We start from the raw sequence: 22,060 nt of genomic DNA, 5'->3' as shown, positions 1-22,060 counted from the left end.
TCTTCAGTGAGTGTGAACCAGTATGTATGTTTCAGCAGGTGAGCATGTGTGTGTGTGTGTACACTACTGTGGCACTCGGCTGTGCACGGAAATATGAGCTTCTATAGGGGTGGGCTTGGTGGGAGAAGTGCAGGTCTGTGAAGCCGAACAAATTGTGTGTGTATGTAGACCCCTGAGGTTGAGCACACAGCCTGCCTCTGAGAATGTGCACACCTGCACTCTTGTGAGTCTTATCTAGGTGCACCTTTGTGTACATGTGGGCATCTGGGGGTTGGATGCACATGTTGGTGCATGAGTACACCCCTCTGCAGATATGGATGTGTGCATCGTGGTAAGTAAACTTACACACACATGTACCTCTGTGAGCCTGGTCATAGATGTGCATTTCTGTGAGTACCTGTGGGCACACATGTGCATTATGGTGGGTCTAAGCACACTGCTTACTTGCCTGATCTGAACATGCCTACATGCCTCTGCAGTTCTGAAACACATGTGAACATCTGCATGTCTGAACATGGGTGTAGGATTCTGTGGTCTAAGCACCTGTGTGTGTTACACAGGTGGATCTGTACACATGTGCCACTGAGCTGAGCACAGATGTATAATCTGTGAGTCCAAGGGCGTGTCACAAGTTATGTGTCTTACTAGGCCTAAGCACATACACACACACACTCAGGTCTGAACACAGATGTGTGTGTCCTGAGTGTCTGCAATATGCAAGTCTGTCTCTGGGTCTGAACATGTGTGTGTGATTCTGAACATTCAGCATGGCTGTCAGTAGTGTGTGAGTGTGCCTCAGTGGGTTTGAACATGCATGTACACATAGCTCAGAACACAGTCAAGTGCCTTGGTAAGTTTGAGACAATGTGTGTGTGTGCCTTGGTGCAACTGAACACACACGCAAGTGTGAACCTCTGGGAGCTGAGTAGGTGCACACGTGTGCATCTGAGTACCTCTGTGGGTATTTCTGGAGCTCTAAGCACACACATGCAAGAGTTGGTAGCTCTGAGTACATGTGTGTGCTTTCATTAGGCTGTGCATGTGTGCATGAGTTTGAGCTTCTGTGAGTCTCAACAGGTGTGTATCTGTGTGTATGGACTTCAGAAGGGTATAAGCACACACATGTCTCTTGGAGTCTAAGCATGTGTGTGCCTCTGTTGGCCTAGGTACAAATAGTGTGTGCTCTTCTAGGTTTGAATGTGTGTGTGTGTGTGTGTGTGTGTGTGGAAGTGGGCCCATGTGAGCTTGCTGGTGGGTCTGTAAATGTATATGCAGGGCTGTATGTGTGTGTGCCTCTGGTCATACATGTGCATACAGACACTGCCTCTGTGGGTCTGAGCCTGTGTGTGCTCTTCTCTTCCTATGTGTCTCAGGTTGTGCAAAGTCAGATCCCCTCAGGGGCCAGGCCCAGAACACAATGTATGGGTTGGGCCAGCTGAGACAACTAGCAGTGGGTCACATTACTAATGGTGCATGCCCCACTAAAGACACTCCCATTGAAAAGCCAACCTCAGCTAAAATAACCGTGTAGATGATGGTCTCACTAAACAAGGGAGAAAGCATGGGCCAGGGTCTGTGGAGGAGCCCAGGTTAGGGAAAACAGTGGAAAGGTGAGCGAGCAGGAATGATCCTAGACCCAGGGATGAAGATCTGCAAGGTAGGAGAGGTAAAACACCATGGGGTCTCCAGCCAGGCTGCCCCCACCTCTGACACTGGAGCCAAGGGAGGCCTGGCCATCTGCTGGAGAAAAGCCTCCTTGCACTGGGGCCTGGGAGAGACTGGCTGGAGAGGCTCTGGAGGGCATGGCATGGTCTACACCAGCCTGGGAGACCCTGGAGTCATTTTGGTCCTTGCCTGGCCTCCCATTGGGATGATGAGGATCCATCGTTAAACCTTTCACAGTGGTGCAAATGTGGACATGTAAGCATGTGTGATGCAGGCTTGGGGGAGAGGCTGTGGCTTCTGGCAGTTTCCTCTGGGAATTCCAGAGTGCACTCTGCCCTCCCTCCTGGCCCTATTTTTAAAGCTGGCTGCTGGAACGGCTACCAGTCCCTCCCTATCCCAGACTTCTAGACCTCCTCCACCCTTCATCCTCTACTTGTCCCTTTTCCCAAGAGGGTGGCTCAATAGTCAGTGACCTCACAGATCCCTGACTGGGAACCAGCTGACCCACCTGCTTCAACTCCTCCTCACCCTCTGCCCTAATGCAGCCTAAAAGAGTTCAGACCACCAATACACCCATTCAGCATCAGACCCAGGCCCTTGACTAGACTCCAAGCCAGGGTTGGGAGGCTAGAACTTCGGTGGACAAAGTATGGCCCAGGTGGGGTCCAGTGTGTACTGCATGTCCCTACATGGTGACCATCTGGCCCCAGATACCCCTCTGCAGGGTGCAGGGAAAGCAGAGACTCCTCCTGTTACCCAGGAGTTCCTGCCCCAGAGTGTGTGAACATGGGCACCTGTGTATGAACACATGTGGTAATGCCACTCAGTGCCCTTTCCTCAGGACCCTCAAAGACCATTGTCCGCAGAGCCCCATCCCAGAGCTTTCATGGGGCCACTCATCACAGCCACTTCCAGCAGGCCTGCGCAAGCAGTGCTGTGTTGGCCACACGAGCCACCGGTAAGTGCCTAGAGCTCAGAGCAGTAAAGCAGGGCAGGGGGTGCTGTGTGTTGAAGCTGCCAGATGCCCAGAGCCCCCCAAAGCAATGGAGGCATTGAAGTGTGCATCCTTGAGCCAAGATTGCCCTGGGGGAAGAAGTGACAGCACTCAGCAGAGGGGCCTCCTAGAGACGAAGGCATCTGTCCCAGAAAGCACAGGCCCTGGGCTATGGAAGGGAAGGCCTTTCTGGCCCAGCAGCTGGCAGCTCCCCTGAAGGTCCCTGGGCCCAGGCCCGTGGGAATAACCCCTCTCAGCTCTAGCCTACTCGGAGGACATGGAGGGCAACTGGGCTTCAGCCTCTGGATCTGGGGGCTTGTGCCCCAGAAACCCGCTGCCCTTGGTTTTTGAAGCTGAGCCTCTGCCCCAAGGCTCCACAGGCCATGCTATGGTCCTGCTCTAACCACACTCCTTCCAAGATCGTGGCCCACCCTCAGCCTGAATGTCTTTTCTGGAGCTGGGAGGCCCCAAGCCAGATTCACAGGATGTACCCAGGGCATACTGCCCACCTCCTGACCACATCATCTCCCCCAACCCCGCAAGCACCTGCCCCAACCTCCAGCCTTCTGGTACCAACAACCCAGGTGCGACCCATTGCAAGGTAATGGGGAGAAGCCTCCAGCAGCCCAAGTGAGAAATGTGGGTGGCCCTCCACTCCCACAGACTCATCTGGCAGCCACCAAGGCCCACGCTCCTCCACTGGGAAATCTGGCCACATCCAGTCCTTTCTCTGTTCCCTCTGCCAGCCTCAAGTATCCCACCCTCCCCCAGCTGCTCCCAGCCACCCCCAACCTGCTCAAATGAGCAGCCTTGGCACTCGCTGCACCACTCCACACCCCACACTTCTCAAGCAGCACTCAAGGCCACCCCCGCTTTGCCAGCCTGGTCTCTCTCTGTGGCTGCATTCTTGGCTCCAGCAAGAAGTATCAAGCAGAGGCCTAGAAAGCACTCCCTGGCCCCAGTGCCCCAGGCCCTGGAAAGCCTTCCCTCCCAGCCCTGCTCTCCTCCTACACAGCTCCCCAACTAGAATCCGGGCCAGACCTCAGGCCCTAATCTTCCCCAGGAGACCACAAGTCTAGTCTAGAGGGGACTTCCCACCCAGCACACTATCAGATTCAGAGCAGTCACTGTGTAGTAACTGCCTCACCTTGCCCTGGCAGTCCTGGCAGTGTCCACTCTGGGAGCCCTTCAGACAAGAGCACAGGACACCTCCCAACACCCAGGAGAAGAGGAAGGCCCAGGATCCAGGAGAGATCTCCTCTACTAGTGGCCTAGAGAGCACCAGGCCTCAGGAGCAGGCGGGAGTTGTGATTCTGGACCCAAGAACTGATGGGAGTTGTAGTTCCTAAGCCATGTTCACCCTCCCCCACCCCAGGGACTCATGGGAGCTGCAGTTACTCATCTTCTAGGGAAAAGTCTCCCTCCTTCTCTCCCAGCACCCCTTGGCTCTCAACCCCAGGACCCCAGGCTAAGGACCTCACTACCTCTGAGGGGCTGGGAACCAAAAGGCATCTTGCCAGAGAGCATCTGAGGGACTGGGAGGATGTTAGGCAAGGTGGAACTATCAGGGAAAGCTAAGGCCTGGCAGCAGGCCCTGGGGCTTGGGCCAGGTGGCAGGGACAGTCGCCCCCCTCCCAGTAGCGTCACAGAGGGCCCCGGGGCAGGGGAGGGGGGAAAGGCACTCACCAGTACTGGGCTCACACTCCTCCAGGTCCTCATCATCACTTGGACACTCAGCAGAAGCCACCAGGAGGTCATCTGTGTTCTGGGGGGCGAGAGAAGGGGTGGGGAAAGAGAGGTTCCAGGCAGGTCAGCAGATCCCACAGCTGCCACTTGAGGTGCATGGTGGTACACAGGATGCCCCTGGGCTGAGACGGACCAGCCTGGTCTGAGTCTTAGCCCTTCCATCTCTTGCTGGCTGACCTCAGGCCTCCACTTCCTCCTATGCACAGGGAACTTCCCAGCAGCAGCCCTGCAGGTTTTCACGGCTTCCGAGGGTCAATGAAACAGCACATGTGGTGCTTTTTATTTCTGGGAAGTGAGGAGAGTGGATGCCAGACTTTGACCTGCAGGGCCTGGGCAAAAGGGTCTAGGATGCCTCAGGGAAGGGGTGCTGGGGAGGCAAGGCCCTACGGGGCGGAGCCTGCAGAGGCCAGCACAGGCAGAACACGACCAGGGCCTGGAGGGGTTTCCTGGCTCCAGTTTCACCACCCATCACCCCTCATCTCTCTCCCAACCTCCTTTCCTGGAGCCTGGAGCTGAGAGAGCCCGGCTGCACACAATAATTAGGGCTGTGGTTGCCATGACAACAGGAGTCCACTTTGTCAGCATTTTCTCTCTTACTGATTGCAAAGAAAGAGAATCCCCAAGATGAGTGAGTATAAGGAGGAGGGGGGTGCCCAGGGGTATGAGGGAGGAGACCCAAGGAGGGAAACCTAAAGTCCAGGCAGGAAGGGAGCCCGAGAAACTGCAGGAAGGGGAGGAGAGAGCTAGGCTGAACGACAAGGACGAGCAGGGTTGAACGGGTCATAACCTGCCTCCTCCCAGCCCCTGATCTTCAGACTCAACAGCCCTAACTCACCCAAGGGCAAGGTGGTGCCTGGAGGACCCAGCTCCCTTCTGCATTCTTGCCCCCTCCGCACCAGCCTCCATCTTGGGCTTCCTCACCACAGCAGTGACTCTTGGGACCCCCACCTCTCTCTTCCACCAGGATGATCTGCCTATCACCCTCCCACTGAGACCAGACAGCCCCTCGTCCCCTACGATTTGAAGGGCACTGGGCATGGTGGGTACCCAGCCTTGGGTAGAGCCCAGACCTTTCCCCGAGGGACTCCATGCTCCCTAGGGACAACGTCTTCAGGTCCCCTCAGCTTTCTTGGCAGAGAGGAAGTGGGTACAGGCTTGTCTCTCTGATCTGGATGGCCCCAGCTAGCCTAGTCCCAGGCTTCCTGCAGCACAGACTGGCAGGGAGGAGGAGCCTTAAAGCACATGGAGCCCACCCCTCAGAGGAGAAGCTGAAGACAGACTGGTGACAGAGGGAGGGGCACATCCTCATGGCCACCCCCAGATCCTGCCCTCACCCTAGAAGGACAGAGAGTACTTAACAGCCACAGGCTGCCAGACAGGGTGATGGGGAGAGAAGGGGTGGCCAAAAAAGGCCTTCATGCCAGGTGTGAGCCCTCCCTGTGCTAAAGGTCAGAGCAGGCACTGGAGGCAACAACTAGAAAACAGCCCAGCCTGGGCTGCCTCAGGAAGCCACACAGGCAAGTCCTGCTCCAGCAGAGCCCCACTCCCCGGGTGCAGGCCCCTCCAGTCCTGCCCTATCACTAGGGCTTGACCTGACCCAGGAAACACCTGAGAAGGTGGGGTGAGCTCCATGTGCTTCAAGGCCCCTCCTCCCCACCAGTCTGTGTTGCAGGAAGCCTGGGACTAGGCAGCTGGGGCCATCCAGATCAGCAGGTGGGGTGAGCACCAGGGAACTGTCTGCCCTGAGACTCCCTCAGACGCACAGACGGAGAGGACACCGAAGCTGCCTGAGTTGTGGTGCCTGCTCACGGTCACATGGAGAGGGCTTGTGAAGGCAATGAACTTGCAGTCAGGGTTTTCCCACTGTAGGAAACCCAGAAAACAAGGAGAGGCTCCTCCTAGCTTCCACCAGCCTCTGGAGAGGGGCTGCCCATGCCAGGTGACTGCACCCAGCCCTCCCATGCTGTCACCCCCGCCCACAGCAAGGCCAGCCTGGTACTATCCATCTCCCACTCTCTGCCCACACAGAACACTAGGCATGGCCTTCACTGGAGAAGCAGAAGGAGCCATCCCACTCTCACCCCGAGTCCAGACTTCATCTCTCTTAGGTAGGGTGATCTTCTCTCATATAACTGGGCCATCAAACTCCTCCCCAACTCTGGGGATGGTCCCTCTAGAAATAGTGATCACCCCCACATCACAAGATGCCTGGTCATTAGGGTGAAAGCCACTTCCTGAAAGGTGACCTTGCCCATTACCATGGCAATAAAGTCAGAGACAGCAGCCTCCAGGATCCCAACAGACCCCTTGGATCCTCACTCTAGGCACCACTACTGTAGCTATGCAGATATCAGCTCCATCCCCACCTATCCCTGCCCTAATCCACCAGCCAGAGTGGGGCCTCACCTGGGTGGTGCTGTCCCTCAGTGTGGGGGAGCGGCCCCGGCGCGTGGTGGTAGTGGCCATGGTGGTGGTAGTCTCCATGATGGTGGTGGCCATGTCAGCCAGCAGGGTGGTGGCCGTGGTCTCCGCGCTGAGCAGCACGGACGGCCCCTCCCCCACCAGGCGCAGGTGACCCTCAGTCCGCACATTGGGGTCGCTCTCGGCGGCCAGCGCCAGCACCTTGAGCCCATTGTAGTAGAGGCCGGACACCTGGCCCTGGAAGGGGCGGCCCTGATCCCGGCCCCCGATCTTGATGGCAGCCTGGCTGTTGAAGATGGTCAGCTGGCGGCCTTGGGGGAGGGGAGGGGGTGACAGAGAAGGGGCAGGCAGTGAGGGGAGACCAGGAAGGGAAGGAAGAAGAGAAGGAAGCCAAGGAGAGGAAAGAGGAATGGAGGAGGAAGCCAGTAAGGGAGGAGGGGACAGGGAGAAATGAGGAAGGGGCAAACAACCAAAGGAAAAGTCCTTGTCAGCCACAGCCCCTAGCCCAGCCAGGTGGGGACCCCAGAAGGGGAGGGCACCCAGGGCACACACGGGCTGGGGAAGACGAGCCCAGCCCCCCCTTCCCACCATGTGCAAGCCTTCCCACCTTCCCCATTCCCTCTCCTCTCCAGCTCCAAGGCCATCTCCCCTCTTCATCCTCTTCCCTCAGTCCGTCCCCATTTTCTCCCTCTGCTTCCCCAAACATCCTGCCCCAGTGTCCAGCCCCGAGCCATGAAGCCATGGAGCCCCTGGAAGAGGCAGATAGAGGAGACACAGAGGCAGAGACAGAGGAGGTAGCTGCCAGGCCAAGGTGGAGTCGGTGCGTGTGAGAACAGAGAAGGAGGTGAGACAGTGTGATGGTGTGTGGGAGCAGCAACCTGCCCAGGCTGACCTCCCGCCTATGACCAGGCCTTCTGACCCTTGGCCAGGATCCCCTCTCTTCTCCCCGACTGCCAAGGCCCAGCACTGCCTGGGACCAGGCCCTGGTAAGCCGAGCCCTTCCTCCCCACCTGGACATGCAAGCACAGAAATGGAAAATGTTAAAGGGACCTTGCTTCGCTCACTGACAGCCAATATAACCCGCTCCAGCTCCAATCTCACCCCACACTCAGCAGTATGACACCTCAGAATTCCCAGCTGGGTGGGGTTGGGCTGTTCTGTTTGTTTTTAGTGGATCTGGGGGTCGGTTTAACCCTCTGAGTTTGTTGTTTTGGTTTGGTTTTTAGAAAAGATGTTTATTATGTTTAAGTTTAGATTTAACTTTGGTTTTGGTGCTGCTTATTTTTTTGGGGGGGAGGGGTTGGGCAGAGGGCCTACTACATTGCCCCATCTCCCCCGGAACCTTCAGCTGCTGGCACTGGGGGTTTTAGACCTGGCTTAGCCCTTGTTAGCCTCTGGTTAGTGCCTCGTTAAATATCTGGTTTAGAGTTAGGTGCCTGTAAGCCTTGCCCCCAAAACCTGGGCTGAGGAGAGTCCAACTTGTGAAGCCCACAACCTCTTTGGAAACACCGGTTCTCTGGGACACCCAGGCCTCTGGGACATCCAAACATCCTTCCAGCCTCTAGCCAATGATGGCCACTGGTGTGTCTCCCCAGCCCCCCACTCAGTCTTCCTTCCTCCTCCAGCACCCTCCCACTGCCCACTCAGGCAAGTATAGCCCCTGGACCAGCAACGCCCACTACCAGTGCCCAAGAGCCCAAGAGGCAGAGGGCCAGTGGTGGCAGCTCTGGGACAGGCCCTGGAATGCCAGACCCAGCGAGGCCCAGGAAGACCCCTGCATCCAAGTTTATCCCCAGACACAAGAATCACGAGGAAAACAAAGGAGACAAGGATCTCAGTGGTCAAATGAGTTGGGGAAGCAAACATTTCACAATCAAACAGGTTTCTTTCTCCAAGGGCTTTTCAGAGTCTTTATTAAACCAATGCACATAGGCATCTCCAAGAGGAAGAAACAGGATTCAGCATTTCCCAAACTCGTTCTACCACAAATCTCTCTATTGTGAAGCATCTCATGGGACTGTTTCATAGGACATGCTTTGGAACTGGAAAATGGATTCATCCAATAAATATTTATTGAGCACCTACCATATGTCACGCGCTAACAATAAAATACGCCCTCCAAGCATCCCCAGACCTTGTTCTGGGATACTTTCCTGATGTTTCTTTCCTCTCACCCTCACAACATGCCTGTGAGGTGGGCTGAGTAACCATCACTGTCCCATCTTACCAAGGAGAGAGCTGAGCCTCAGAAAGGGGAAGTACTTGGCTAAGTCCACAAAAAGCGAGTTCCTTCTTTCACACTTTGGGAACTACCTCTCTAGTCCAATCGGTTATTTTCTAGAAGAGGAAAGTCAGATCTAAGGAGAAGGGGAAGGAGGGTCCCGGCTCTCCTTCATCTAAACCACAATTCCTCCCCCACCCCCCAGTAGGGCCTGTCCAACTCTCCCTGCCATTGGGGTCACAAGTTGTCCCAGCCTCAGCCCAGGCTGCTCCCTTGGCCTCTCTGATTCTGGAAGAGGGAGGTGGGTAATGGAGAGGAAGCCACAGTGTTATCAAACTTGGTCCCTGTGGCCCCTGGCCCCATCCGCCATGAACTCCTCAAAGGGTTAAAGTTCACCCCGCTGGAGAGAGCAGCCCAGTGTGGCTGGGGGCTGTAGGTTTTAGCGATGTGTGTTACAGTCCCTTTAACTTTTTGTCCTGTTATGGGTTTATCACATCTGGTTATCAGCAGGTTTAGGCCCCACAGGCATGGGGGGCTAGAAGTTACATTTGGGGGTTTTAGTTGGGGAAGGCCCCAGTGGACATTTAAAAGCGCAGTTATCAGCTGGTTAAGTGGAGGTTTAACAGTTCTACTTCCCCCTTAGAGTTTAGCCTTAGAGGTACAGAGCTCGCCCCCCCGCCCCCGCAAAAGGGAATGGGATGGATTTGCCCTTGGTCCCCAACTTCCCTTGGTGACAAGAAGCCTTCTCTATCACACCCAGCAACACCTCACCACACTCAGGCCTCAAAAGGTCTTGCTCGGTCTTCCTCATCAGCCAAGCAGGAGTAGAAATCTCTATGGGCCCACCACCTCCTGCCCCACCTCCCTTAGTCTCTCCTCAACTTCTCAGAGGCCTTCTGGACTAAGTTGGGCCTGTTCCAGAGACAGCAGCCCCACAGCACTCTCTTTGGGGGTCTTCCAGTAGGATCTGAGGCCCCCACTCTTCTCTCTTCTCCTCACATGGCTCTGGTGAAGCCTTCCTAACCCTCCTCAGGTCAGCCTTCCTGCTTCCCAAAGGCTTCCTGCCTCTGCATGCTCTGTGGCCCTCCGTTGGCCCTTTACCAAGCCTCCGAGATGATTCTGGGCAGAGGGAACCTACTCTACAACCTGCATTCCCAGCCTGCTTGTGATTTACTGCTGGGATCGCAGTGGGGAGCTCCCATGGTAGGGATCTTGTGGATTACTGTAGTTGATCCCAGGTTTAGAAAGAGAACAAGACTTCCCCTACTTCTAAGGAAAAACCCCACTCCTACCCCAAAAATCACCACTCTGAAATGCACAGACAGACCCTTGACTCCAAAGGGGAAGGGAGCATTCTGGCTAGCCAATTGTCCCTTCACTTGCGGGTAGGCGTTGGTGAAGGCATGGAGGGGGAAAGAGAGAGCTCTGCACCTTTAAGATAGTGTTTTTAAAGTTAATTAATTAATTAATTAATTCTGGTTAATTACCTTTGTCGAGCAGCCACTCATCTACTACTCGACCAAGCCGGTAGGGGATTCTCTGTCTAGCAATCGCCAGGCGCTCGTTATCAAAGTTTCCTTGGAAAAGTTTAGAAAGACAGTAGGTTTCTCAGGCGGCGAAGTCCAAAGGAGTTAGAAAAGTAATTATGCAATCCTCAGGAGACTCAGAGTAAGCAGCAACATCCACAGAAAGAGGGGAAGGGAGGAAAAGAAACGCTGGGCCCCTCTTCTCCCTCGACCCCCTCCCTAGGCTCTGGTTCAGAGCCAGCCCCACCCTGGGGGCAGGAGCAACCCAAAGCAAAAGAGATGAGAAAAGAAGAAAAGGAAAGGGACACAAAAGAAAGGGAGCTGGAAGGTCAAAGGTCAGAGGTTAAACAGGTTTATCTGTGGTTAAGCTGCTGTGGCCCCCTTCCTTCCCCATCCCAAAGTGGGGGGGGGGCGGGCAGGGGAGGGGCATTTAGCAGGTTTAAGTTGGGGGAGGGAGGCATCAGTGGCCCAGCTGGTTCCTGTGTTTAGAGGGCGGTTTAGAAGTGGGAGGGATGGGTTAAGCGGGGTTTATGCGGCATTTAGGGGGCCACCCAGCACGCGCATTGAACAGTGAGATTTAAACCACTTCTCCAGGCCACCTCAACTCCTTTTACCTTCGTGCTCCACTCCCAGCTTCCCCTCAATTTCCATCTCATACCACACCCCTGACCCCACCACCACCGTCCCCCTTAAGTCCCTCCTGCTCCCAACCCCACCACTGCACTCCCTGCAAGGCCTCCTCACCCTGGTCAGGGCTCCCATTCTACTGGGCAGCCGCTACAGGTGTGGTGTGGGAGCTGGACCATCATCCAGCAGCCCTCTTCCCCTTCTCACCTTCTCTTTGGCCCCTTTCTCCTCCCCTGCAGACAGTCCCCCGCCACCCTTCTCTGCACCCTTCTCTGCCCTGAATGCACCTTGACCATTTTCTGCTCAGAGCCCAGTCTCCTCTCCTTGCTGTCTCAGGACCTCATCTTGCTCACCCTGCCAGGCCCTCAGCCTTTCTTTTCCAGGCTCCTCCCCCTAGTTCCAGCCCCCATCTCTTTTCCAAGCTTGGCTGTCCATTGGGATACCCACCTGTTCCTCTCTCCGCTCACCAATCTCCAGCCCCTGGAGACTGGGAAGGGGAATGTGTGTGAATGTGTGTGTGTGCATACAAGCCTATGTGGAAAGGGGTTCGTCAGTGCGCCTGAGAGGATCTGTGCTCCTCTGTGAGCTGTGGGTGATCCCGGTCTGCAGCAGTGGAAAGGGAACTGATTTCCTTTGAGAATCTGGCCACTCCTCCCATTTAAGCCACTGACAAACTATTCAGTGCACACTGGTGGGGCCAGGAGGCTTTTCCTGTCATCTCTCACTGCACAGCTGCGCTCACCTGCCCAGAGACCCGGGCCTGGGCCTGCCTAGGTACACCTCCCATGAAGGTGCACACGACGTGTTCATATGGGTATGGATGGTGCCTCCTTAGGTGCTTATGAGGCAAGGAGATTCTGCTTTCCCTATAGATTCAGGACATTTGTGTTTAAATTAAAAACAGATCATTCAATCCTGTGTGTGTGTCTCCAAGAGGAAGAGAAGAATGTACATCTGCCTGGAGGGAGGCTGAGTATATAAAAATTCTAACAAAAGTCCTATTTATTGAGCACCTTTGCTATGCCATGCCATTCTAGCGTTTAATGACATTCTCACAGTATTGCTATGAGGTAAGTATTGTCACCTTTCAGAGGTGGAAACTGAGATTCAGAGAGGCTAGATGACTTGTCCAAGGTTACACACTTGCCAGTGGGAGATCCAGGATTAAAACCCAGGTCCTTCTGACTCAGAATCCATGGGCTGTGTCTCTGTGCTCTCAAAGAGTCAGAGGGTCTCCCCTCTCCGGGCCCATGCATACTGCTGATCTGACCTGCTGGTATTGCTCAGGATCTGCCCTCAGTACACAAAGGCAACCACCAGGCCCTCATGTTACTCCCCTTTACAGGCAAGGGGCACCCAGCAGCCTTTCCTCACCCCTAGTCAGGGGTCCCTGAGGAGAGGAGAGCAGGAATAATTCTTCCATCCTGACTGGTGGCCTGCTGGGCCCCAAGGGGAGAAGCTCTAGATCCAAGTCCTGGCTTGACATGGTGAGGCCTTCATGCTTCTGAGCCCAGCCCTATCCAGCACAGGCCAATGTCATCACTGCTACAAAGGTTGCCCTAGTGTGTGTGCGTCGGAGAATGAGAGAAGTCTGCTGCCCACAGGGATCATGCCTACGCAGCCAGAGCTGTCAGTGTTGGCTTGTTGCGGGGCGCGGGGGGTAAGTGGAATTTAGTGTAGGAGGGTTGGTGGGTCTTGAGTGTCCCTACATGTACCCAGGGCCTTGATGTAGGCTGGCATCCCTCTGCAGAGCTGCTTTTTCATGTGTCTGTCTGACCATACGAATGTCTGCAGTTGTCCATATGTCTAAGGTTGACCTGTGTGTACATCAGCCTCTGTAGGTATTAGGGGGCCACGTGGGCCTCTTTATCTCCAGGGACTTTCCAGAAATGTCTGGGTACAAGCCTGCATAACTGGTGTCATAAGCCTGTACTGGCATCTTTACTCCAGCATAGGTGAGCCCATGAAGGTTTCCACATTGGCCTTTTGCCCCTACCCCTTGCAGTCAGCATGGGGCAGCTTCTCCGCCTCAGCCTGGCTGTCTCTCCGCTTGGGAGAGTGATGGAGGTCGCAGATGCTCACTCCACTTCTCAGTCAGGCCCTGACTGCAATGTCGCTCAGACAGTATCTCAGCATCTCTGTGTTTCTGCAGTTTTCCCTGCAGTGTTTCTGTTTCCACTCCCTCTTTATCTCCCATGCTGGGGCTCTCCTCCGCTCCCTTCCAAGGCTCTGTCCACCTCTTCTCTCCCTGGGCCTGCATGTCAGCATCTCCATCTACCTCTCCACATCTCTCCTTGTCTTTGCGTATAGTTCAGTACTATCTCCTTATCTTTCCATTGCTTCCCCTCCGGTTTCCTCTCATTCTGAGGCTCTATCTCTGCCTCCCTCAACATCTTCCAGTCTCTGTCTCCTCATTTCCCCCATGTCCTCATCTCTGTCCCTCTCCTGCACTCCTCAGACCTTGGTTTGTCCTTGGCCGCCACAGCTGTCACCCTGTCGAACTTGGTCTGTTTGCATTCTCAAGGCTCCCTGCAAGCAGGGACTGAGTCCCCAGGACCTAGCACAAGCCCTGATGCCTAAACAGGTTGTCAACAAAGGTTGCTGAATGCACATGACCCTGTGTTTCATTTTTGTTGTCACTTGTGTCTCCCTTCCTTTCACCATGTCCCTCACTGACTTGGACACTGGGGTCCTTCACTCTGAGTCTCCGTGGCTACTTCTCTTCCTTCGTTAGATCTCCTAAGTGGATCTCCTAAGTGGATCTCTGACTTGCTCTTTATAAGGACCTTGGTTCTTTCCTTGGCTCTGCCCTTGGTAACAGCCCTGTCTCCTTGCCAAGACACGTTTTATGTTACTTCTGGATTTTCTCTCCTGTTTCTGCATCTGTCTCCCTCATTTCTGAACTCACCCTTTCCTCAGTCGCATCAGATTCTCCTCACCTCTCCCCTCCCTCCTCTTCTCCCCCCACCCCCAAACTGGACCCTAGCCTTGCAGCCTTCCCACCTTAGCCCTGCACCTTCCCCTATAGGGGGCGCATTCGCACCACCAAGGTCTCGCCCCGCCCTCACAAATCCCGACTTTTCCTAGCCCCGCCCCTGCCCTAGTCCCGCCTCACAAGCTTAGTCTCTCCAGTAGCCCCGCACCGCCCCAGAGCCGCTTGGCCCCGCCCCGGTGCGGCCGCACTCCTACCCACCCGCCCAGAGGCCGCCACCCGCCCCGCCCCGCCACCGTGCCTCCTCCGCGGGCCCGCGCCGCCTACCTGCCGGGTACCGCTCGTTGACCGGCCAGCTGTCCACCTGCAGGGTGGCGTTGCCGCCGCTTCGAGTGAAGCGCACCACGTGGTATTTGCCGTCGCTTACGATGGCGTTGGGCTCGTCGATGGTAATGTCGTCCGTGCCCACATTAAAGATCACCCCCACGGTGCCCTGGTCCTGGGGACAGGGAGGTGGAGGTCAGCCACCAGAGGGAGCAACCATTCATCCCTTGCAGTGGCTACTCCTGTGGCCACCACTAGCCCAGCTCCGCAGCACTTTACAGCTTTACAAGTCACGTTTCCCAGGTCTCAACCACTGGAGGAGGTGGGCAGGCTGGCTACCCTTCCCCACATGCAAGGGAGTAACCTGAGGCTGGAGGTGGGGGCAGACACTGTGGGGTGCAGATCCTGGGCCTGGAGCACCTTAGACTAACCACACCTGTCTCTTGCCTTTTGGTTTGTCCTGGATATTCACAAATATTCATAGAGCACCTACTCTGTGCAAAGGCCACTGGGCCCAGACAGGGGTGATTGGGCCAAGCTGGGGACCAGCTCGGGGTATAGAGGGCAGAGGCCTCCCTAAGGCAAGACCAGCAGATAAGTCCACAGAAGCTGGCCTCTGCCAGAGGAAGGTCTGATCCCCAGCCCCTCCCCAGTCCCCAGCCTCCAGCCTCTCCTCCCCAGTATGCTCTGCACCAGGCAGGCCCCCAGGGTGCTCCCACCCACACCAGGGCATTAGCATGCCTCTCCTGGCAGCCTCTCAGGCCCAAAGTAGGTCAGGCTCTGAGTATGGGGGTGGCCCCTCTGCAGCCATGGGGGTAGAGGTTGGGGGTGTGGACTGTGTGTATGGTGGGATGGACACCAGAAGAGTTGACGGACAAACTATGCTAGACTGACCAAGAAAGGGGATCATGGGGGTGTCGGGGTAGGGACTGGAGCTAGGGGCTGGGGAAGGACAGGCAGAGTACAGACAGGGACAGAGGCCTGGAGAAGGGGAGAAAGAACCTAAGCAATCTCTGGGACCCAGGCCCATGGTACACCCTGCAAAGGCAACCCAGGATCAGCCCAGGAAGAGTTTTGTCTGTGGTGCTAGAGTGAGAGGGAGGGCTTCACTGAAACCTAAATCATGCCAGGCCCTGTGTGGGTACTGTACATGCATGCTCTCTTCCCCACACCAACCCGCTGAAGAAGCTCATAGCTCCCCGTTTCATCAAGAAAGAGACTGAGGCTCAACATAGTTAAATAACATCTCAAAATCTTGCAGCTCATGAGAAGGAAGCCCCAGATTTGAACCCCAGCTAGTCTGACTTCAAAGCCAGTGTTCTCTCTCTTTGCCCACCAGCCTAGGAAGACCCTGACTCAAAGAGGTGGGGGTGTGGGATGATCCAAGAGGCTGCTGAAGCCAACCTACCTTCAAGACCAAAGGCATCTAAAAACCATTGAAGGCCCACCGGGCACTAAGCCTGAGCCCCTGTTTCATTTCCCTGAACCTCCCAGCAGCACTCCTGAATGCGGTCTCAGCTCTCCTCCCACAGGGAACAGACACTCACACAGGTTCACTCAGACCCCCTGGCTCACACACTCTCAGGCACCCAGCCCATCACCATAGAAACACACTACACCAGCCCATCACCATAGAAACACACTACACTCTTGGGATCTTCTTGAAAGACTGCCCCATGACCTGGACATGTGGAACATTCAGCTGCCACCTCTTTCCTGCATCTAGCAGAGCCGAGAGGCTTGGTGGCACTGGGGGTGTTGGCAGGGGTGGCTCACAGATGGGGCAAGGGTTAGGGTTTGGCAGAGAGAGTTGGGGGACAAGGTTTGCAGCTGTGGCTCAGAAGACCCATGTCCTATCCCTTCCCACTTGTGGGGTCCAGTTGTCTCCTTCTCAGAACCTGGGAAAACCACATACATATATGCATGCATGCACGCTAACACACACATGCATGCACACAGTCATACATGCATGCAGCCTCTCTCCTCAGATGCAGTAAAGCAGGGAAACTGAGGCTGGGCTTGCCTAAAAAGAGTATTAGCAAGTCCCACCCATCCACCACCCACAGACTGACAACATCCCCAGGGAGACGGGCTGATCATCTGCTCCCCACACACGGGAAGGGAACAGTCGATCCTCCTCGGTACTATTGTTAGTAATAATATCACCCAGAATAGCATCAGCTCCCTGGATTCCTCTGAGGATTTCTCCCCACAGGCTCAGCCCAGGCAGTGATGGTGGTCAAGGAGCACATGCGGTCTGGGAGCCAGGCTGGCAGAGAGCCGGCCAGGGAGCTGGGAGGCAGGACACCTGGGTTTCTAGGAGGCAGTCAAGCTCAGGGCCCTGCACTCCGGGGGAGAGGCAGCTCCCCAGAGCCTCTCCCAGTGTGAAGTCAGTTGTCACTTCTGTTAAAGTCATTAATTCCTAATTCCCCAATTACCTCATTAGGCGGCGGTGGGGAGAACGCAGCCGCTCCTACAGCAAATAATTATGGGAGTCAAAATTAATTTGGCAAAGTGGAGCGACGCTTTATTAGAAACGTCAAATTGCTTTTCTCTTATTTTGCTGCCGCCTCCCCACTCTCTGAGAGCTGCTACTGACGCTGTAGTGGGAGCTGATGTGTCACCAGGGAAGGAAGGGTTTTGGGGGCTGCCCCCAGGGGGCCTCAGCCCATCTGGTGCCCAACTCGCACCTCATGGCTGGCTCCTCTCATGGCCCCTCACCCTTGCCAGGCCTCTCCACCCTCGGGCAGACTCCCATCTTCCCTGACCTCTGTAGTACCCGGCACCAGTACTTGTTCCTCCATAGCCTTGCACCAGTAAGGCCTGTGCACAACTGTTGGGAGGGAAAAGGAGGAAATCCCTTCTCCTCACACCCTGATCCCCCTACCTTTTCTCCTCAGTAGGGAGCCCTGTGCCCTAACCTAACAGGCACAGAGGTACACAGTCCTGCCCAGGTAGCTGATCAGAGATGGTCAGGATACTAGCTAACACAGCATGCTCCCTATGTGCTTCACATACGTGATCTCCTTCAACCTCACAACATCCCTCTGTCCTCTTCCCATGCCACTCCATAGATGGGCAAACTGAGGCTCAGACAGCTGTGGTGACTTGCACAAAGACAGCAAGGAAGTGGCAAGCCATGCAGAGCTTCGCATGAGGGAGAAGAGAGAGAAGGAGAAGCCCTCACTCACAGAGGACACAGGGAAACCCAGTCACATCCCACCACCCAGAAAGGCAACTGAAACAACTGCAAACACCACTTCATGGGGAAATACACATCTATAGATACACTCCATCAGAAATCATGAGACCCAGTCTCTGTCTTCACCCCCCACTGTCACAGCCATCACTCCTGACACACATCACGGTGCATCTAGTCCCACACTGTCGTCTACAGCCACACTGTCTCTCACTTGCCGGATGCCTCTCACCGTTCTAGATAACTGCCTGTTCTGCTGACACAGGTACAGAACTTCCAGGCCTCTTCTTGGGCCTGACTGCTGTCCTGCTTGCTAGTCCTCCTTCTGCACCCCTTCCTCATCCACTGCCACTTCCACCCCAGCTCTGCTCTGCCTACAGGAAGTCTCCCCTCATGCTCCTTCCTTCACGCCCTGGTGTTGGGGTGGGGTGGGGTGCAGACCTGGGATGCTTAAAAGCTATTGTGTAATGAAGGCCAGTGGCTGCATTCCCAAGCAGATGCGGAGAAATCAAAGCCCAAACAAGCCTCTCCCCTGGCTTCCTCTCTCCCCTTCCAACTAACTATGCCCTCCTGAAAGCCAGGGGCCCCTCACCCAGAGCTTTCCAGCCCACAGAGCCTGGCCAGCCTGCCTGATCCCCACAGCACAGGGGTCCTGGCCAGGGTGAGCATGTGAAATACAGGCAGGGAAACAAGGTGGCTGTTAGGGACCAGAAATGTACAGATGAAGACTGAGGGCAGAGGCTCGGGATTGAGGACTGTGAGGAGGGGTCAGGCGAGAGTCTGAGACCAGAAATGAAATGGAGCAATACCAGAGGTCATAGGGAAGGGTGTAGGGCAGAGCCAGAGATGGAGGAAAGGGCAGGGAAAGAAAAGGGGCCACTTGCAGACTAGAGTTCGACAGGACTCAAAATGGTGAGTCAAGGAGCTGCATATATGGTAGGAGGCCCAGAGGGAGACCCTGGGAATGAACCAAGGTCAAGGCAGGGAGCAGACACAGGGAGGGGCTAGGGCCACAGGTGGAGCTGAGCAGAGAAAGGCAGAGCAAGGTGGGAGCCGAGGTCAGGTTGGGGATGTGGGGCTGGGCCAAGGGGTTAGTGAGGAGTGAACCTGGCTAGAGAGGCAGTAAGGGAGACAGGGTAAGGGGGCTGCTGGGAGGGCAAAGGGGCAGAATCCAGAGGCAAGATGAAGCTGCAAGGGTAGGCTGCCCTGGGGCAGGTAGGTATGAAGGAGGGGCAAGAACAGGTGCAGGACACAGTGGGCTGGCCTAGCTGGTCTAGGAGTGAGCAGGCAGCAGCCTGGGGGAAGTCACAAATGTGGGACACCTCTGAAGGCTGCAGGAGAATGGCCTGGAAGGGCCAAAGAGGCCCTTGACTACTTTTAGGAAGGTCAGAAAACACAGGTGGTCTCGGGGAGTGGGGAGCTGGAGAAATATGAATCAGATGGGAGGGTGGATTTGGGAGTCTTGGTGAATAACTGAGAGAGGGAAGAATCTCAGAAGCAGAACTTCTTAGCAGGAAGCTCCAGCAATGAAGGAACAGAAGTTCTGAGGATTCCCCATGAGGGAAGACTTGAGGTGCTGATCCCATGGCAATGAAGGGCTGAACTGATTTGGGAGCAGGAAGCTTGGGGTTGAAGGGCTGGGGCCCAGGGTCCTTACGATGTGCAGCTGCAGGTAGTCTCCAAGGCCGGAGGCGCTGTCCACCCGCACCAGCACAGCGCTCCGCTGGTGGGTGCTGAAGCCCACAGCCAGGCGATCCATCCTCGTGCTGGGCCTGTCATTGGGGGGCCACGTATAGGTGATGAGTGCTCCCCCCTTCCCAAAGATGTATGTGGTCCCGGCTGCAGAGAGAAGGAAAGGGAGACAAGAAGAAATGACATCAGGAGGACGAGGTCAGCAGGTCCTCAGGGTTGTGACCAGAGAGGGATGGAACCCCAGGTCTAGATGTGGGACTTCAGCTGTGATACCCACAGCAGCCACCAGCCCCGCCACCCCAGGGAGCAGTTGGCAGGCGGGTGCCTGGGTGAGAGCCTGTGCACACGCACAGACAGATGTAGCTGCCTCATCAAGAAGTCTAGCTTTAATTACAGCAAAACGGAGAGGTAATAGAGTGACACAGAGAGAGAGCCCAGAGAGAAGCTGCAAGGAGACTGAGAAGACGAGAGTGCTGTGGGCAGGAAAGACCCAGGGGGCCCGGTCCTGACTAGCTCCACTTCTCCCAGGTCTGGCAGAGGTGACAGATCCAAGGTGTGTGCTTCTTTGGGGCCAGAGTTGAGCAGGCACCAAGGAACTCCAGGTGATGGCAGGAAGATGAGCAGAGCTGTATGCAGTCAGAGCTGGTGCCCTCCAACATCTCCCTGTCCCCACCCCTCTCCTGGCTTGCCCAGGACTCCCTGCTTCCGCCCTCACCCAGGGGACTGCCTGGGTCCCAAAGTAGGAAGGTCCTGGAGCCCTGCCCAGAAAGGAAGAGACAGCCATGGGTTGGGGGGTGGGGGGAGGGGAGAGGGGAGATTGACAGCCAGAGAAGGAAGGAGGCAGAGAGACAGATGGACAGAGAAGGACAGAGAGGGGTGTAGGTGAGAGAAATGGGAGAGTGGGAGCCGGAGATGAAGGCTCCCTCTCCCAGCCCTCCCCCACCCCACCCTCTCTCCCCTTCTCCTTCTCTTCTTCGCCAGCCGGCTGCTGGGGGCGGGTGTGAGGTCCCTAACGATCTCAGCCCCAAAATAAACCCCATTAGTCGCCATGTTCCCTCCTGAGGCTGACTGAGCTCTCTGGGGGTGGGGGTGGGGGGCTGGTCACCCAGTTTCCCGGAAAGGAGCCTTGTCTGGGAGGCCTGAAGGACTAGTACTCCACAGCCTGCAGAGAAGGGAAGGGAAGAGAACAATCTTGCATTCTTTAGAATATAAATGGAGCAGATGAGATTCATAAAATGCTTAATTAAATAATTAGCCACTAACGACTCCTCACAAAGCACTTCTTATGGGGACAGGGGTTCAAGGGAGGACTTAGAGAGGGAGACAGACAGATGAGGCCTAAGGGTAAAAGCCTAGAGGGGGAGAAAAATGTCCGTCTGGGGGTGGGAGAACTCTGGAGTGAGGAACTAGTAGCCTGCGGGGGCAGGAGGGCCTGCAGCACTTCTAAGGAGCAGGCCTTGCCAGCAGCCAAGGTGGTGGCCCAGTTGGTAACATTAGGCCGGGTTCCCTCAGGTACCATGGGGTCTCTCACCTCAGGGACTTGAACCCCCTTGTAGCTGGGTCAATCAGGTGTGAGGAGCCTCCATCCCAGGGAGCTCCTAGGACCCCAAAGGGGAGGGGCTGCCTGAGTTTCTTGTGGGGAGCCACCATCTGCAGGCCCAGGGAGGGGCTGAGGAGAGAAGGGAAGATTGTTGCCTGGTTCCCAAAGAGGTCTTGAGGCCAGCAGGGGGTTGAGGTTGGGGGAAGCAGGAGCCATGGGTCCCCTTGCTGTTCCTCAGAGCACCCACCATCAACATCTTCCATCTCCCCAGAGTGATGGTGAGAGGTGACCCCAGGAGGATGGGCAGGAGGGAAAGAACCATCTGGATGTCTAATAACTGCCATCTCACCTCTGCCTGTTGGCCAGGAAAGCACCCCCAGCAGACAGAGGGGGCTTGGCTTTGCCCTCTCCAGATCCAGGTGTCCTTTCTACCTGAGGGCCCTGGAGGCACAGTGGTGAGCACTGAATCCTCAGGATGGGCCCCCAAGTCAAGGGTGGAGAGTTGGCTGACAGTGGGGTATGCAGTAAGCCCCACCCCCACACCATGTGGTCACCTGCCTGGAAGGGCAGGGCCTGGAGGTGGGGAGCCCAGTAGGCCTCAGCCAGTAACAGTCTTTCCACTCCCAGCACTGCAGTACTCCGGAAAATCGGCTGTTTCCATGACAACTGTAATACCCAGGGTCCTCCTCCCCCCCTCCTCCACACAAGCTGCACATCTGAATTTGGGGGGTGGGGTGGGCCAGGGGAGCAGAGATGCTGACCTTCCTCCACACATTCCTACCCTCACCTCCCTGATCAGAGGCTGCAGCCTCTTCACCCCTGAGCTCCAGGGCCTCCCATTCAGAGAAGGCTTTATTGGGTTTCTTGGTCCCTCAGACCAGGGAAAGAAACCCAGTCTACCTGCAGGCTGCCTCCAAATCCCCCAGGTCTAGGAGAAAAGAGGCCCTTTCTCTTCACTTCCCAGCCCAGATCCCAGACAGCAAGCACATCACCATGGACAGAGCCCTGTCTGTGCCCAGAGAGGGCGGGAGGAAAAAGCCGGCCAAATGCCTCACTGGGCAGTGAGGCAGGAGGGATCAGAGGCGGCGTCCAGCGCCCAAGCCCCCAGGCCCCACACCCACACACAGGCGGCGACGCACCCAGCTGCACACAAAGACCCAGCGTGGAGAGGCA

General features: G+C 55.9%; 1 protein-coding gene across 50 annotated transcripts in view; it reads right to left on the bottom strand.

Moving 5' to 3' along the window:
* Window positions 1-22,060, bottom strand: part of LOC105469526 (neurexin 2) — a 117,493-nt gene that overhangs the window by 9,717 nt on the left and 85,716 nt on the right. For 40 of the 50 annotated variants that reach the window (XM_011720642.3, XM_071074369.1, XM_071074370.1 and 37 more), the window contains 5 exons: window positions 19,313-19,494; window positions 14,460-14,631; window positions 10,535-10,624; window positions 6,812-7,137; window positions 4,346-4,424 (listed from right to left, as the gene is read on the bottom strand). In XM_011720642.3, the coding sequence (XP_011718944.1) occupies window positions 4,346-4,424; window positions 6,812-7,137; window positions 10,535-10,624; window positions 14,460-14,631; window positions 19,313-19,494 (849 nt within the window). The remainder of the gene's footprint in view (window positions 1-4,345; window positions 4,425-6,811; window positions 7,138-10,534; window positions 10,625-14,459; window positions 14,632-19,312; window positions 19,495-22,060) is intronic. The other 10 variants (XM_071074373.1, XM_011720647.3, XM_011720644.3 and 7 more) reach the window with 1 other exon arrangement.

This window comes from Macaca nemestrina, chromosome 12 (assembly GCF_043159975.1).
Source record: "Macaca nemestrina isolate mMacNem1 chromosome 12, mMacNem.hap1, whole genome shotgun sequence".
Classification (NCBI taxonomy): domain Eukaryota; kingdom Metazoa; phylum Chordata; class Mammalia; order Primates; family Cercopithecidae; genus Macaca; species Macaca nemestrina.
This window is presented reverse-complemented; position numbering and strand designations above follow the sequence as displayed.